Raw genomic sequence first — 15,832 nt, forward strand, 5'->3', positions numbered from 1 at the left:
GCTTAAAGCCTAACTTAACCCAAAATAATTATATCCAAATGTAGAAAAGCATTATATAAAAAAAGCTATATTGATATAATTATGTTGAATCTCAAGTAATTTGTATTTGTCCCAAAATTTATGTTACAAAATAAAATTTAAATCCAAATTTTTAAATTCAGGTTCCAAATGTAACCTTATCTCAAATACCCAAAGTAAAACATTAATTTTGGTTGATTTTTTATTCATGTTACTGTAATACAAAACTTTAAACCGATTCATTAACTACTCTCAATAAATTTGATAAGTTGATCTTGTACCGATTGAATTTTAACTCAATTGGTCTAGTTGCTATTGTAATAACTAAAAATATGAGTTCAAGTACGCTTAAATGCATATTTTCCGAGATTATATAAAAAAGTCCATAATGTAAGTATTAAATGTCTCTGACTTTTATGTGTATATATACCCGAAAACAGATAGATAGCAGGGACTCAGAGAGTCAAATTTCCCCTGCCTGCACATTTCATGCTTGTCATCCTACATACTCAGGCATATCATCGAACGATATACAAAACATATCACCTTTAATTGCATTTGAAATTCAAGCTAATTCTGTTCACAAAATAGCACCATTGTGTTCCAATAGACCGAAGGAACATTGCACTAAACTATTATCACTAGATGCCATATCTAGTTCAGTCCATGAGCCACCGATATACCCCCAGAACTCTTGTAATGTCGTAAACAGTACTTACTATGGTGCAAACATTTAATAGGCTAACACAACAGAAAAGAACAACACGCTCTAGTAGTTACTAATTCCCTAATAAAATATGTATCACTCTCCCGCGAACTGTTACTCAGACCAGAAGTTTATAAAGGCGGTAACAAAGGATTTAAAGATAGTCCAAAGGGGGTTAGTTTCAGATTCTGCACGGCTTTTCGATGTCCCTTCCCATGATTCACTGTCCATAAAAACCAATGGAATACCCTAAGGAACTCTATAAATTCAACTTTAAAAGTATAATGAGCAAAGACTAGGGATACTTACAGATTAATTCGGTCTAATGTTTTACTGCTTCCTTTCTTTGAGTTGACATGCTGCGCGTCAACTTTACTTTCAACTGCAACTGCCCTCTCCGATGTTGACTCATAAGTGCCATGATTTTTTGGGTGGAAACCATTTGAAACATTTATTGCCTGATGACAAATATAATCATGCATTAAGCAAACTTATAATTAGTGAATATAGGCAAAGGCAAACAAACATTCACATGTTAATAGACAAAAACTGTTAAACCATGCATATTAAGCGATGTTTCGTTGCTTGATATCAGACATAGACATGCACAAAGGTTTTGAACCAAAGTTCACCTCTCCAACAATTGCTTTGCTTTGTTCATTTGTATCCGACATTAAAGTGTCAGTTCGAGAGACCTCTAATGCTGCACCATTGGGAGTACCAAGCTTAGCAGTTACCCCAGTAGAGCATTCTGAGCTTTCTGATAACGGATCTGAAATGCTTTCCACCATTTTCTTATCTGTTAAATTGGAATTCTTTTCCAACAACAAACCCACATTGTTTTCTACTTCTTTACCATCATCTGTCAACACAGAAACCTCAGAGGAATTCATACCATCCAACTTAAAACTACCATTTTCTTGACTCACATTCAGCTTCCCATTTTCCGTTTTATACAAATTTTCATCTAATTTCCCAACTTCGCTAGACATTCCATTGACGCTATCAGTTGGCTTAGCAACAGGCCGCAAGGGAAATGTCTCTACTACTATATCTGCTTCTACTTGAATGACTTTAGATGTGAATACATATGTTTCCTTTTTACTTTTATCACTTTCAGGAGGTTCAATTACTTGCACTTCTACAAGTGCTGCTTTATCAGTTCCATTTGTCACATCAACAAGATTCCCATTAATAATTTTTTCACTGCCAAACTCTTTATTTTCAGATTCCATAGAATTCCCATTAGTAATCATAACCGATTCATCACTTTCATCCTCATGATGACTAGGAACAAAAGAACTTCCATTTGATTGTTCGGACAGAAGAGGTTCGGGTGGAGTTGAAATGGAACCCAGTGGATTTTGTTGCAAGAACCGATCAATGTCATGTTCCCCTTCAGTCAACTTAGCAGGACCCAACACTCTATTTTCTTGAATTATCTCTCGCACAATCTCCCGTATTATGTAGAAAGACCCACCAACTTCCTTGTGGGTGAGGTTAAGAGATGGAAAATTCCCATTGTTTGATTCTTGATACCTGCGACAAGTTCATCAATGGTGAGTTTTAAGACAGGAAATCTTCTAGTAAGTTTAAAACCTCCTTTGAAGAGAAAAATAGCCAATAAGTTTAAAAATCCACGTGAAAGGAAATAAAATAAGTACAAGGTTTATGGAAATGGGTACACCAAATTGAATCCAACATGGAAATTGAACTATTCCACATTCTACATAGGTTTAAAAATCTAATGTTGCATGTTAAATGAACCATAAATGATGCTCCCCCATGAATAACAGCAAAGAATCATATCAACAAAGTTAGCAGGAGGTCACATTTCAACTTTTACTACCAAGTATGCTGATAGCAACATTTTACATTTATATTTGCACAAAAATCCTTATATCAAACAAAGAAAGTCCAGTTTGAACTTTGAAAAGAAAGCCAAATGTGTCTTAGAATACAGTCTTCAAAGAAATATAATACATTTAGGCAAATACCCTACTATATACAGAAGAATTCCATTATGACTACCATGTCACAGGGTGAATAGAAGTGGATTTGAATGACAAAAGAGAAAACCGGTCCTGGTAAAGACTAAATTAAGATGAAATAATTAAATTCATTAGTAGTAGCAAACAAAAGGAAGAGGAACTACGTGAGATTACTTCTTTATAAAAGATTCAACCATTGACTTCCTTTCCTCCTTTGAACGCCGAACCCGAGTCTTCTTCCCTCCGGACTCATTGCACTTAGCTAGGGCAAATGTTTGCCCAACCCACCCACCTTTTACAGCATGCATGAGGATAAGAAGGTTTACCAGCTTACAGCATTAAAACCTACAGAATATAGAACCAAGATCAAGATCAGAAAAGTCTAATCCATAAACATAAACCCTTTCATAATGAGCTCAAATTACGCAGTCCAGAGGGGCAGAGTGCAAGAACAGCCACTCAATTATTAGCAAGTGCACCATGATTATATATTATTTTATATTTTAGATAATGATAAGACTAACAGCAACTCAAGAATTCACAAAAAAAAAAAAGAAAGAAAGAAGAATATTTTATATTTTAGATAATGATGATGTTAACACTCAATTATGATATAAAGGACAAACACTTTCCATTTGCAAGATTCTCCAAATATTTTTGCAAAATAGTGGATATCTGCTTTACGTCCTAATGTAATGAAAATCCAATCTAAAATCTAATAATAAAGTCTTAATATCGAATTCTCAAATTAGAAAACACGATAATTTAGAGCTACCTGACATTGAAAATAAAAAAGGTATTCAAAAGCTAACTCTTAACTCTATCATGAACTCAAAAATGCCAAATGTAACCGTAATACCAACGTACTTAAAACATAAGCAAAAACAATTTGATATAGAATAATGTCAACATTATAAAAAGTAGCAACAAAAATATAAAAAGACGTAATTATCATTACAAACCAGTATGAGAAATCCCAAAGTTTTCAAAAGCAGCAGTTCAAAGTCAATCTAGTAATTATAAAACCAGTATGAGAGATGCTAAATTCATGCAAGAAATCTAGATTGAGAATGAAAATCTTGAGAAGAGAAAGATAGAAAACAATAGATGAAAAGAAAAGAATGAAAACTATACAAACATTGAGAGGATAATAATGAGATAACACTCTGTTTCAATCAACATTACTTTCAGAATGTACACATTCTAATCTACTTATGCATAAACTGATTAATTGCTAAAGAACTAACTAACTACAACTGAATTAACTGCTTAACAACCAAAACAGCTGACTAACAACAAACTCCCTCAGTTAACTAACAGCTAACTCCCCATTTATCACATGCTAAAGTCTTCATGAGCCTTCAAGCTGTTGATTCAACGTTATACAACTTCTCTTAGGTAAACTATAGCGTTTTTTATTCCTAGTTATGAACACTCAAAACTTAGGCCTCGCCGGTACTCACATCTTTTTATCCACTATTTGCACTTTGTTTTCTATAAGAATGTTATTTCTTAGTTTGAGTAAAATGGATAAAAATCTAACCTCTAATAGTAATCATAATGGTACTCTAAACTAAAGAAAATTAATTTATGTCACTCCCCATGAAATTCCAATTCTAGTTACTGATTCTCCCAAAAAAAATTCTATTAAAAAAAAAAGCAAATGGAGCCTTACTCAAGCCAGGTCAATTAAAAGTGTTGCCCCTTGAGCAAAAGAACTTAAAATTTAAAAAAAAAATCAAAAGATTAAAATTGAACCCAAATTGCATCAGTTTCTTTTCTTTTTTTTCGAGAAATCATTTCCCCGGTATTTTAGTAACATGAATAAGACCCACTTCTTCTCACGCACTAGGCATGGTAAAACCAACATCAAATAGTGTTGAAAACTGGAAAAAAGCTACTTCAAAGATCAATAACAAAAAAAAAAGTCATTTTAGGCAAAATTTAAAAAAAAAAAAAGACGAAAAGAAACAGCTTAGACAAATGAACTTTAAGAGCAAGTGAAAGTAAGAAGATAATCAGATTCCATAAATGAGAATGAAATTCAAAGATCACCCAAATAAATAAATAAAATGGAGCAGAGAATGAGTGCTCACCTAGAGAGAAGATAGAGAGAATGGGAATTTCTTCGTTTTCCTTTTTAATGCTATTTGGGGTTTATAAAAAATGTTTTAAAACCCTAAAAAAATATTGTAAATAAATTAGCAGTAAGGAACAACAGTGTCCCCATTTTACTATTGGTTTCTGTTGGAGGTCTGGGCGGCGGCTGGTACATTGCTTGTATTGTTATTTGAAAATGTTTTGATAATTATTTAGGGCTTTTTTCAATTTTAAAATATATATTTAAATTAAAAAATTAATTATCTAATAATAAAATATATATTTGAAAATGTACATTACTCTTTAGTTCTAATTCTAAAAAATTTAGCTTTTAATATTTACGTATTTATGTCAATTTAATCCTTACTCTAAAGAATTCAAAAAAAATTAAGAAAATACAAAAATAAATATAATTAAAAAAATATAATAAACTGAGAATACATTAAAATTATTAAAACTAGAATATTTTACCCGCTTTTGTTGGGCTTCAATTTTTTAATTATAATTATAATTATTTATTAAAATAATTATTATAAATTAAATCTTAAACTTTAAAAAAGTAGAGAGAGCAATACTAAAATTTTGTCGATATAGTACATTCTTTTTATATAAATAACTAATAAAATTATAAACATTCACATGTTAGATTATACAAAAAAAATTAAATATGAAAATTAAATCTTAAATTCGGGCGTAGTATAAAGATCAAAATTGAAATTTAACTATTTACAAACATAACCAAAAAGAGAAAGAAAAGCCTAGGTGTCAAAGAAGACATAGGGCCTTATCAGTATAGATTGTAAAAATTAAAGGTACAAAGATAAATTTAGCTCTTAGGGCACGTTTGGTTCACTGTATTGGAATAGAGGCGTAATAGCAAATCAATTGTTTGGTTGAATGTAATGGAATAAAAGCGTAATAATATTCTTGTGTTTGGTTGAATGGAATGGAGGTGTAATAGCATAATGGAAAAAACTAAAATGACTAGAATACCCTTAACATAAATTTGTTTAGGTAAATGATTATTGTTATTGTTATTAAATTTTAATAAGATTATTAATATCAATAATAAATAATTTAATCATATTTTAACATAATTATTATTAAATATATTATAATTAAAATATATAATTTAATAAAATTCTTAATAATCAATATTCTTATATGAATTTATATACTCATTTCCTTTTATATATTAATATACCACATTAACCGGTTTATATTTATATCAATGGCACAAAAAATTTGGGAGAAGATTTCTGAGGACTGCTTTTGTTTGCAAATAACATCATTCATTCTGTGGGGAAAAAATTATGAATGAGCCTGCTTATTAATTACCTTTTTTATTTTGTACTGAAGTAGTTGCCATTGGTTCAAAAGTCGATATATATGTAATATTTTTAAAATAATATTTTTATATTTTAATTATTTAAAAATATTTTTAATTAATGCGGTGTATATGAATATACACATTTAATTAGTTTTATTTTTAATAAAATTTTTCTAATTTCTTCATTCAATTTTAATCACCTTACAATTTATTCATTGTATTATATCTACTGATCCAATTTTAATATATTGAATATTTGTTTTTTAATCAAGTTCTTTACTTGATTATATCTAATGTTCCAATTTTAAAAAATTCGATTAAAATTTTCGAACTACATCAACTTAAGAAATTCGATCCCAAATTCAAATTAAATATACCAATAAAAATAAACTTACTACATCACCACTTGCAAAATATAACTCTCCAAACATTACTATGGAGTAAACCCAAAAAAAAAAAAACAGGACATATATATGTCTTACAGTTTTTCTTTAGTTTAGAAGGTTTGATAAGTTACCAAACCTCTTGAATTGCAACTACAGCTTCAGCTTGCCAACGATTTATGTCTGGAGCAAATCGGTAGCTAACAGTCCAATACCTACAAAATTCCTCATAGAACATCAATTTACTGGAACAACAGTGGTCAGAATAATAATATATGACTTATGTAACTATTACACAAGTAATGGTACTATGACTTGAGAACAATTCAGGGACAACAACAGTGGTCAGAATAATGCATATATTGACAACGGTACTATGACTTGAGAACAATTCAGGGACAACATGAAACTAGAAAAAGATCATCAATACAAACTACTACAGCAGCAATAAAATTTTTATTGCAATTCCACCCAAAGTATATGGACGACATCCCATTGCCTCAGCACTAACATAGCACATTATTTTTCTTAATTGAACAATTGGGCAATAAACTGATTTAAACAACAAAGTTGAGTTAGTAAAGGAAGATATGGCAGCTATTAAAAAAACATATCTTACATCTAGATCATACTTTTTAAAACAATCTTCACATAGTTCCCTATCATATGTCTTCTTTGTTTTATTTATTTTCCACATTAGCATGTTGCATCAAAGCTGGACATTGACAACAAACTATGACCAAATCACAATACAAAATTAATACTTAAGCCTGAATACCTTTGCAAACCACATAAATAAATGAAATGAACGAAAAAGGGCAGATACGAGGCAATATTTACAATCAAAATAAAGAAAGGTAGCATCAATCTCAACCCTAAGAAAGAAAGTATTTCTGCACACAAATAAATTTATATAGCAAGATTCTAAGATACTCACTTCCTTAAGCATTCATCATAAAAGCCATCCACTTGAGTAATCTGCGTTTAAAACATGAAATCATTAACAAGACATGAAACAATAAAGACGATATAACTGGCAATGAAAAATGGAAAACATAAATGACGCACAAATAACATAGCATACCAGACGGCTCTCATGATTTCCCTTGAGAATTGTTATTCGTTAAAGGTAACGCACTTTGAAGGCTACCAAGAGCTGATCAAGAATCATCACAAGCAAATTAAGAGTTGCAACTATAAGAAAACACAATTAATTGCAATCAGTTAAGGTCATTGAAAAATCATTCATAGAATGAACAACAATATTTATAGCATTATTCCTGAGACTCCACCTCATCTAGACTACTTATGACAACAAGAAAGAAAAAAGAATCGATTATACATTATAATCCCTTTGTTGTAGTGATCAACCCAAAAGTATGGTAGGATATGAAACCCAAACAGCAGATAGAACTCCAACATAATAAATACAAATTCAAACTTTAAAGATGAAATTATTAAGAGGGGCAGTCATATGGTCCCTAGACCATAAAACAAACACGAAAAATACCCCCAAAAAAATTTCTAACAAAAAGAAGTAGAAAAAAATAATAAAAGAATGTAAAATTAAATAGATAATCAATCTCTGCAAGTAGCAAGACACTAATTTCATAGAACAAACAGAGAGCAATTTACACAATATAAATGGACTTAAGCAGGTTTGGCCAACAGCAGACAACTTTAGAAACAACATAAGTCATCCTTGAACAACATAAATTAGGACATACAATGCTGCAAACAACCTCAGCACCCTTTGCAAACCTACCGAAGCTTTTAAGCAATGGTAATATCCAATGGTAATATCCTTGAACAACATAAATTCGTCTTCTTTCGTCTGAACTTTTAAGGGCTTAAAAAGCCAAAACTTAACTACTACACTCTACTCTTTAAGCAATGGTAATATCCAAAGGATCCTTTTTACACCGAAGAATGTAGCTTCAGTCCACATTGCATCCGACAATTAATTTCTACATCTAAACCTTTTATGGACTCATCAAAATGCAATGTCAAAATTAAAGTATTTTTCTTTTCAGTTTGCAATTGAAGAATAAAAAGTTTCAGTTTCTTGATTTTTACTTTAGGTGGAAAAGTATTACACATACGAATCTTCTGCTAAACCACAGTACAGCCAAACAATCAAATCGACAATTTAGTAAATTACAGGAATCAACAACAAAATAGAAAAAGAAAACTTCAAATTTAACATGATGTGATAAAAATTGAAATACCCAAATCTAGTTTCTCAATTTAATTTCAAACAGAAACCCCTACTATGTGAGATTAAGCAAATGGAAATTAGCAATTTAGCATAATCATACCACTCAGACGCAAGTTCATTTTTTGGACAACCGATTTATACATGATAATAACTTGCATGTGAACATTAGCAGTCTAACGTATGCATTCATGATAATATGAAGGTCAGGAAGCAAATTATTAGAGAGATAGAGAGAGCAAATCTACAAAAATAAAATAATAATAAGGTTGTATCTTCCTTACTGGTTCCAATGGACAGAACACAGTTTCACAGATGGAGAGGAACGGAAAACGTGAGATGGAGGCTGCTTTCTGATCGGTGTTCGAAGTCCAGTCGTGACTCCAAAGAGAGGTAAGACAAAAAGGTAGAAGTGTGAATCGGTGGAGACAGAAAGGTAAGACAGAAAGGTGAGGAGAGTGGAGAAGAAAGGTAGAAGGAAGAAACAGAAGACGGTGGATTTTGGGTAAGACAGAAGCGTGAATCGGGAGGGTAAAACAGGGACCAAAACTCAATCAGGACCTAAACTGAGCACAAGGAAGGGATTAGAAATCGGTGGATTTTGGGATTAGATCAGTAATGTAATAGACTCGTATTAGGCTAATACACCCAACCAAACAATGTATTGAGTGGGGCCCACGATTAGGGGTGTAATGGCTATGCCAATACACCCAACCAAACATGGTTTTAATGTTTACTCATTTTGTCATTTTGGTTCTTATTCTTTTTTTAGGTTATTTTGGCTCTCAATATTTAAAATTTAATCAAATTGCTTGCTTCTTGACAAAAAATTTGATTGAACTGTTAAAATTTTAATGCCATTGACATGGTAGCTCACATGACATTTTACGCATACTTCAATGCTAACATAAATAAACTTTTTAAAAGTTTTTATGAACTTTTTTGAAATTTGTTGATTTCTTAAATGTTTTTTTATTTTTTAAGTTATTTTTTAAAAAAATTATACGTGGACTACCACGCTAGTGGTCACATCAATGTTCGTTAAAATTTTAACAATTCAATAAGTTTTTCCATAAAAAAAGTAAATTGACTAAATTTTAAATGTTAAGGGCCAAAATTGCAAAACAAGTAAACATTAGGGGCTAAACTCACATTTACCTTTTTTATATTGTACGTGGAGGATCCCAAGTTTAAAAATGTGTTGGCCTATGCCTTCCATAGCCATTGCCATGAAAGCTCTGCGACTAAGAACAAAGTCCATTAGGTTATTGTGATTGAAATCAGTCCCTTCACTGCTGCACACACTTGAATTCTTGCACCTTATCTGCCATAACATAAAACAATCAAACTTAAATTTCCACTATAGAAACAAGACTAAAATGTTAGAAAAATACAAAAAGTAGATTGATGTAGAAGAAATCATTAGGCACCACAGCTACCTCCCATCTTTGTATAACAGAAGAAACACCACTTGCAAGGTGTGCACACAACTCAAGCCTAATAATGCCAAGGAACCCTATCCACAACAACAAAGATCACTCACTAAAAAATCATCGTTGGTGTTTCTCAATTTCATTTTTTAAAGTAAGAAAACAATTTTGGGTATTAACCCAAATGATAGGGAAAAGAAAATAAGTTGTTAGTGTGGTTTTAGTTGTGTTAGTTTTACATGTTAATTACTAATTACAACACAAATTGCAACTTAATGAATAACGGGCACTATGATAAAAGTTGTTTTATTTTTATTGGCATATTTTTTATCAAATCTATTTAGACGGTTAGGCCCAAAAAAATATTAAAAGAGGGTGAATTGGTATTTTAAAATTTTCTATAATTTTTTTTCTAAATGATAAGAAAAGGGAAGAAAAGCTGGATAATTCGATTTATAGTGGTTCAGCCCCAATTGCTTACCTCCACTACTTTGGTATACTTCAACCAAGGATTTCCCAATTCATTAAACTAGAATCATTACCTTTCAATGAAAAGGTATAACATTTACAACCCCTATTTTTTTCAACAAGGCTAAGATAAAATCATCCCCCTAGTTTTTATGGCTTAACTAAAACACTCTAGCTTTTGTGGTGTAACACCCCTCACCTATCTCCGTCACTGGATTAGGGTTATGAGATGCTACAGTAAAAACATAACAGAATCATACTATTTCATTTCAAAATGTTTTTCTTTAAACAATCATTAATCATCAATCATTCATTCAAAACATGTTATTCATACTAAATCGGGATTAAATTGAGCTTATGAAAGCTCTAAAAATAGTTTAAAACTAAGTAGGGACTAATTTGAAACGTTTTAGAAAAATGTGATAAAATGCAAAATAAGGATCACACGGCCATGTGACAGGTTGATGTTGTATATTACCGGGTCACATGGCCGTGTCGCCTGGCTATGTAACTAACTGTGGTCTTGTGGACTTAATTGTAAAAGATTGCAAACATTCACACAACGGTGTAGTTGGGTCGTGTGAGAGACTAAGACCATGTCAATGATCCTGTATCTAACTTACCGATGGCACATGGCCGTGTCAACCAACATTGTATGACACACGACCGTGTGACAAACCGTGTAACATCAAAATGACCATTTTTCAAATGATGTAATCCAAACCTTTACACATTACCAAAACACAAGTTTAGGTGCATTTTATCATACCTAAATCATTTCATAAACTCGATTCAAACATGATATAACACATCCTAGCAGTGCCTAACTAATATGCCATTATGATACCACCATATCCAAATATTAAACATACAACTTAACCATTTATACAAGTATAAATAAGAATCATTGTGCATTTTACCATAAATACCTACCAAATATTACCATTCTATCAACTAAAAATATGCTTTAATACAAACCAATATTGACTATACAGGTCTCAAGCAAACAATTAAACTTATAACATGTAAAGTTCATCTAAATCTCAATTTTCATTCATCCGTTCAAGATTCAAGGCATATCATATAACTTATAAGCAACCATTCATCAAAACACTACCATTTCATAATCTTTTTCATGATTCAAGGATAATCACACATCCAAAGGCATGTGTAAACCATTCATTCCACCAAACATGTTAAATAACCTTGAAGAACACATTCCATATAGACCATATAAATCACATTACAACATTTACCACATAATCCCAAAATGACCTATATACATGACATATAACCATTCAAAACATAAACCACAATCAAGAACCAAAGTACCAACATTCAAGATTTACCAAAAACGAATCGTCTATATGTACATGCCGTAAAACCAAGTTTTAAACGATAAAAAGACTACTGAATCAATATCGGGATAGTGTGAACTTTGAACGATCCGTTTGACGTGTTTCACAAGTTGGCAATCTAAAGGAAAAGGGAAAAACAAACGAGGTAAGCTTATACAATGCTTAGTAAGTTCATAAGTATAAAACCAAGTAACTTACCTCAGGTTATAAATATACACTACATGCTACTTAGCTTGGTAAAGTTTGCCTATCATGGAAAATCAAATATAAAAAAGGTGAGTTCAACATTTATCATACTGTATAGTAACTCAATCATATAACATTTCAATTCACTAATTCAACAGTTCATTACCATTCACAAAACAAATAATCATTTAATCAATTCACTATCTTAATCATATCATACAATCTACTTACCTATAATACAATCCATTTCATATGAATGACAGACATTATTTTTATTTCATAAATTGAATTTCTCAATCCATTTCATATTAAACCATATGAACTTTATTCCTGTATCATATCAATTCATTTTTATACCAAATAGATATTGAATGTCAATTTAATGTTAATTACAATTTTGTTTCATAGTACAAATTCTAAATCACATTCATCGATTTGTCACATTTTTACATAGGCCCCTTGAGCTTGTATAATCGATTCTCATTATGTATATGTATCATCCGATCATCATATCAACTCAATCTGAATATCATTTATTCCATTTACAATATACATGTCCTTATTAACTTGACTCGGACTTGGACGGATACACTGATCCAACCAACACATCAATTTGGCACCCAGTGCTTGTCAAATAAATCCGAAAATAATAAACTGCACCTTACACTGGTCGGTATAACCGACAAATGGGGTGCCCAACACTTCTTGACACGTAGTCATATAACTCTGAACTATTCCTATCTTATGGCATGCCAACTATATCCGACTTTTCCTGAACAGTTAATAGGGTAACAATTTCTCAATTTCATTACATAATTTCATCAACCAAACAATCAATTCTCAAAACTAATAGCACATCACATAATCATACTGATTCAATTTCATGTTTACAACATTATATCATACTTTCACATATATTTAGTTTAGTCTTTATCACTATCAACCTGTCTAAATCAAATCAATTTAGCTCATTTCATCACATCATCACATAACATATCCTATTTCAGTCCAATTTAAGGTCAATTCCATAATTATTTCAATTTGCAATTCATTGTATTCAATTTAATCCTCTATCTCACCTTTTTTGTACCGAATTGTAAACAATTCAAATTTCAATTAAACATAATTACAATTATAATTCTAAATGTATAACAATTTAACACAAACATACCGTTTGAACTTACCTGGTCAAGACAATAAACAAACAACTCTTTAAGGACTAAAATCCAAATGCTTTAGTTTTGCTTTAGATTAGAGGTATTCGTGGTTGCATTGGGTCGGATCAGGTTAAGCTTAAACTTGATATTAATGCATTTTATGTTTGAACAAGTTCGATTTGATCCTAAATATGAGCTTAAAATTTTACCCAGATCTACTCATGTTTGTAAATGGCTAGTTCAAGCTATCTTAAGCTTATCCATATTATTTTTAAATATATATATTTATATTATTTTTAATTTAATATTTAGTTATTTTATATATTTTTATTTGTTAAAATTTTATATTTATTATGAATATCTTATTAAGTGGATGCCCATCAAGATAAGTTTTAATGTAATTTAAATTCTAATAGTCATTAGAAGTAGATATCTACTTTATTTATAATTCTTATGCCTATAAATAGAGACTTTTAAGAAGCTTTGTAAATATTCCGATTGATCAATAAAATACGCTCTCTCTTTTGCTCTCACATTTCCTTTGTTCTTCACTCTTTGTTTATTTATTTTATAACACATTATCAACACGATTCTCTTTTAATTTTTTTTCTCCGTAAGTCTCAAAATAATTTTCCTTTTCACTAAGCTTTACCCATTTCAAGCAACAACCAATGCAATAGCCGGCCAATCAAATTTTCTACTCAATCTGTTGTCGATCGCCTTCTAGAGCTACTGTTATTTCAGTCTTCAATTGAGGCCTACATATTATGAGTAATCATTATGCAAATAAATTTATATGTAATCCTTACGTGGTATGTTTTTCTCCTTTGTTAATTGATTTTTGGTAAATTTATTTTATGAAAAATATTATTACTTTAAGGTTTCTTTTAAACTAAGATTCTTTTATTAAATTATAATATGTATGATATTTGGATGATTAAAATTTTTTATGATTAAATTATTGTTATTAAATATGCTTGAAATTATTGTATTATATCTTTTAAAATTGAATTTATAAATATTTAATTAGAGCATCATAAGATTTTATAACATATATGTGGTATTAAAATTTAGTACAATGTGTATCAGATAACTTTCAAGCATCATACACGAAAATTTTGATTGTTTTTATTAAATGATTTTTTTACTATTAGATTATAAATGTTATTATGAAAACAAAGTTGTTTTACTACTTGTAATAGTGCTCGTGATAATAGCCAGGGTGATAACAATGATGTTAAAGAATCTCAAGTATATTTTACTATGATTTATTTATTATATCATGTTTATTATAATTGGAGACTAATTATGACAACATGAATAGATAAATTTTGATTTGAAATCCACATATGTTTTGTGATGGTGATTATGAAATAAAGAATCAATGGAGGCATTTAGAAGTCTGTCCTACCAGATTTGTTGCATTCCCTGAAGTGAATGCAAACATAAATAAAATAAAGGATATAAATATTGACCACTAAAAGTGAGAACATAATAATAAATAAGAGAACAATGAGAGTTCTTAAGATAACTCTCCAAAGGGTAAAGATAACCTATGTTATTAATGTGATATGAAAGATGATTGGCCACATATGTGACGTACGCCCAAATATTTTGTTTTTGTTAATATTCTTTGAGGAAGAATATGAGAATGTAGTAATGAATTCTATCATTACAGGTAGACAATATTTAACTTATTTGGTACTAAAACAAACAAATATTATTTCAATATTTGATAGTACAAAATTAGTTGAAAGCTCTAGAAGAACTAATATATCAATATCTAAAAAGCACAAAATTGTGATAGTTAATGCATTAGTTTTAAAAGATATTCGTTATAATGGATATCATATTGAGATTGTGAATGGAGAAAAAATTATATTCCATATGAATCAAAAGAGGACTGGGTTATTGATTTATATTTATTACTCTTGTTATAAATTGAATTGATCGTGACTATCTTTGTGATCTTCTTTTGTCATCATCCTCTTTAAGGGGTTGAAAGTGAAATATTTGGTTGTGAAAGATCTACTTATAAGCAATAGAATATGGTAAATCTATGTAAAGCTCGTTACGGTTGGATGCACCTGAAGTTGCAAGTTTTTTAAAACTGTGAGTATAACTCTACAGTCTTCGCAATAAGTTCTCAATTAAAACATTACTGATGAGCACATTGCAAAAGAGAACTTATTCAACTTTTCATGATTCAAATGTGCTCCTACGGTAGCAATATCATAAAAAAAATTACTTATAATTGAACAAAAGTTTTTAACTACGAAACCTAATCATTCCCTGAAGAGAATGTAACATTATGTAATAAATCAAAAGACAAAATCTTTAACGTAGATGTAGTAAATTGGACTATAATAATAGTCATGGGGATTGTTGCAATAAATTTTCTCACCACCAGAAGTGGAAAAATGAAGAAAGAAAGAAAAGAACAAGAATTTCCAAGAACTTTTTAAGAAGAGAGACAATTTATTTATGAAG

General features: G+C 30.3%; 1 protein-coding gene and 1 long non-coding RNA gene across 2 annotated transcripts; both read right to left on the reverse strand.

The window, feature by feature from the left end:
- Positions 1 to 549: 549 nt before the first annotated feature.
- On the reverse strand, positions 550 to 5,003 carry LOC107922513 (uncharacterized). The gene is made up of 5 exons (XM_016852593.2): positions 4,812 to 5,003; positions 2,890 to 3,060; positions 1,357 to 2,263; positions 1,034 to 1,182; positions 550 to 947 (listed from the first exon to the last, which is right to left on the reverse strand). The coding sequence occupies exons 2-5, from the start codon at positions 3,021 to 3,023 to the stop codon at positions 839 to 841; spliced, it is 1,299 nt and encodes a 432-aa protein (XP_016708082.1). The 5' UTR covers positions 3,024 to 3,060; positions 4,812 to 5,003; the 3' UTR covers positions 550 to 838.
- A 1,496-nt stretch (positions 5,004 to 6,499) lies between these two features.
- LOC121213635 (uncharacterized) lies at positions 6,500 to 10,164 on the reverse strand. Its single transcript, XR_005908999.1, has 4 exons — positions 9,028 to 10,164; positions 7,613 to 7,684; positions 7,466 to 7,506; positions 6,500 to 6,743 (listed from the first exon to the last, which is right to left on the reverse strand). It is a non-coding gene; the product is annotated as an uncharacterized lncRNA (long non-coding RNA).
- Between the last annotated feature and the right edge of the window lie 5,668 nt (positions 10,165 to 15,832).

Source organism: Gossypium hirsutum, chromosome D01 (assembly GCF_007990345.1).
Source record: "Gossypium hirsutum isolate 1008001.06 chromosome D01, Gossypium_hirsutum_v2.1, whole genome shotgun sequence".
NCBI classification, from domain to species: Eukaryota; Viridiplantae; Streptophyta; class Magnoliopsida; order Malvales; family Malvaceae; genus Gossypium; species Gossypium hirsutum.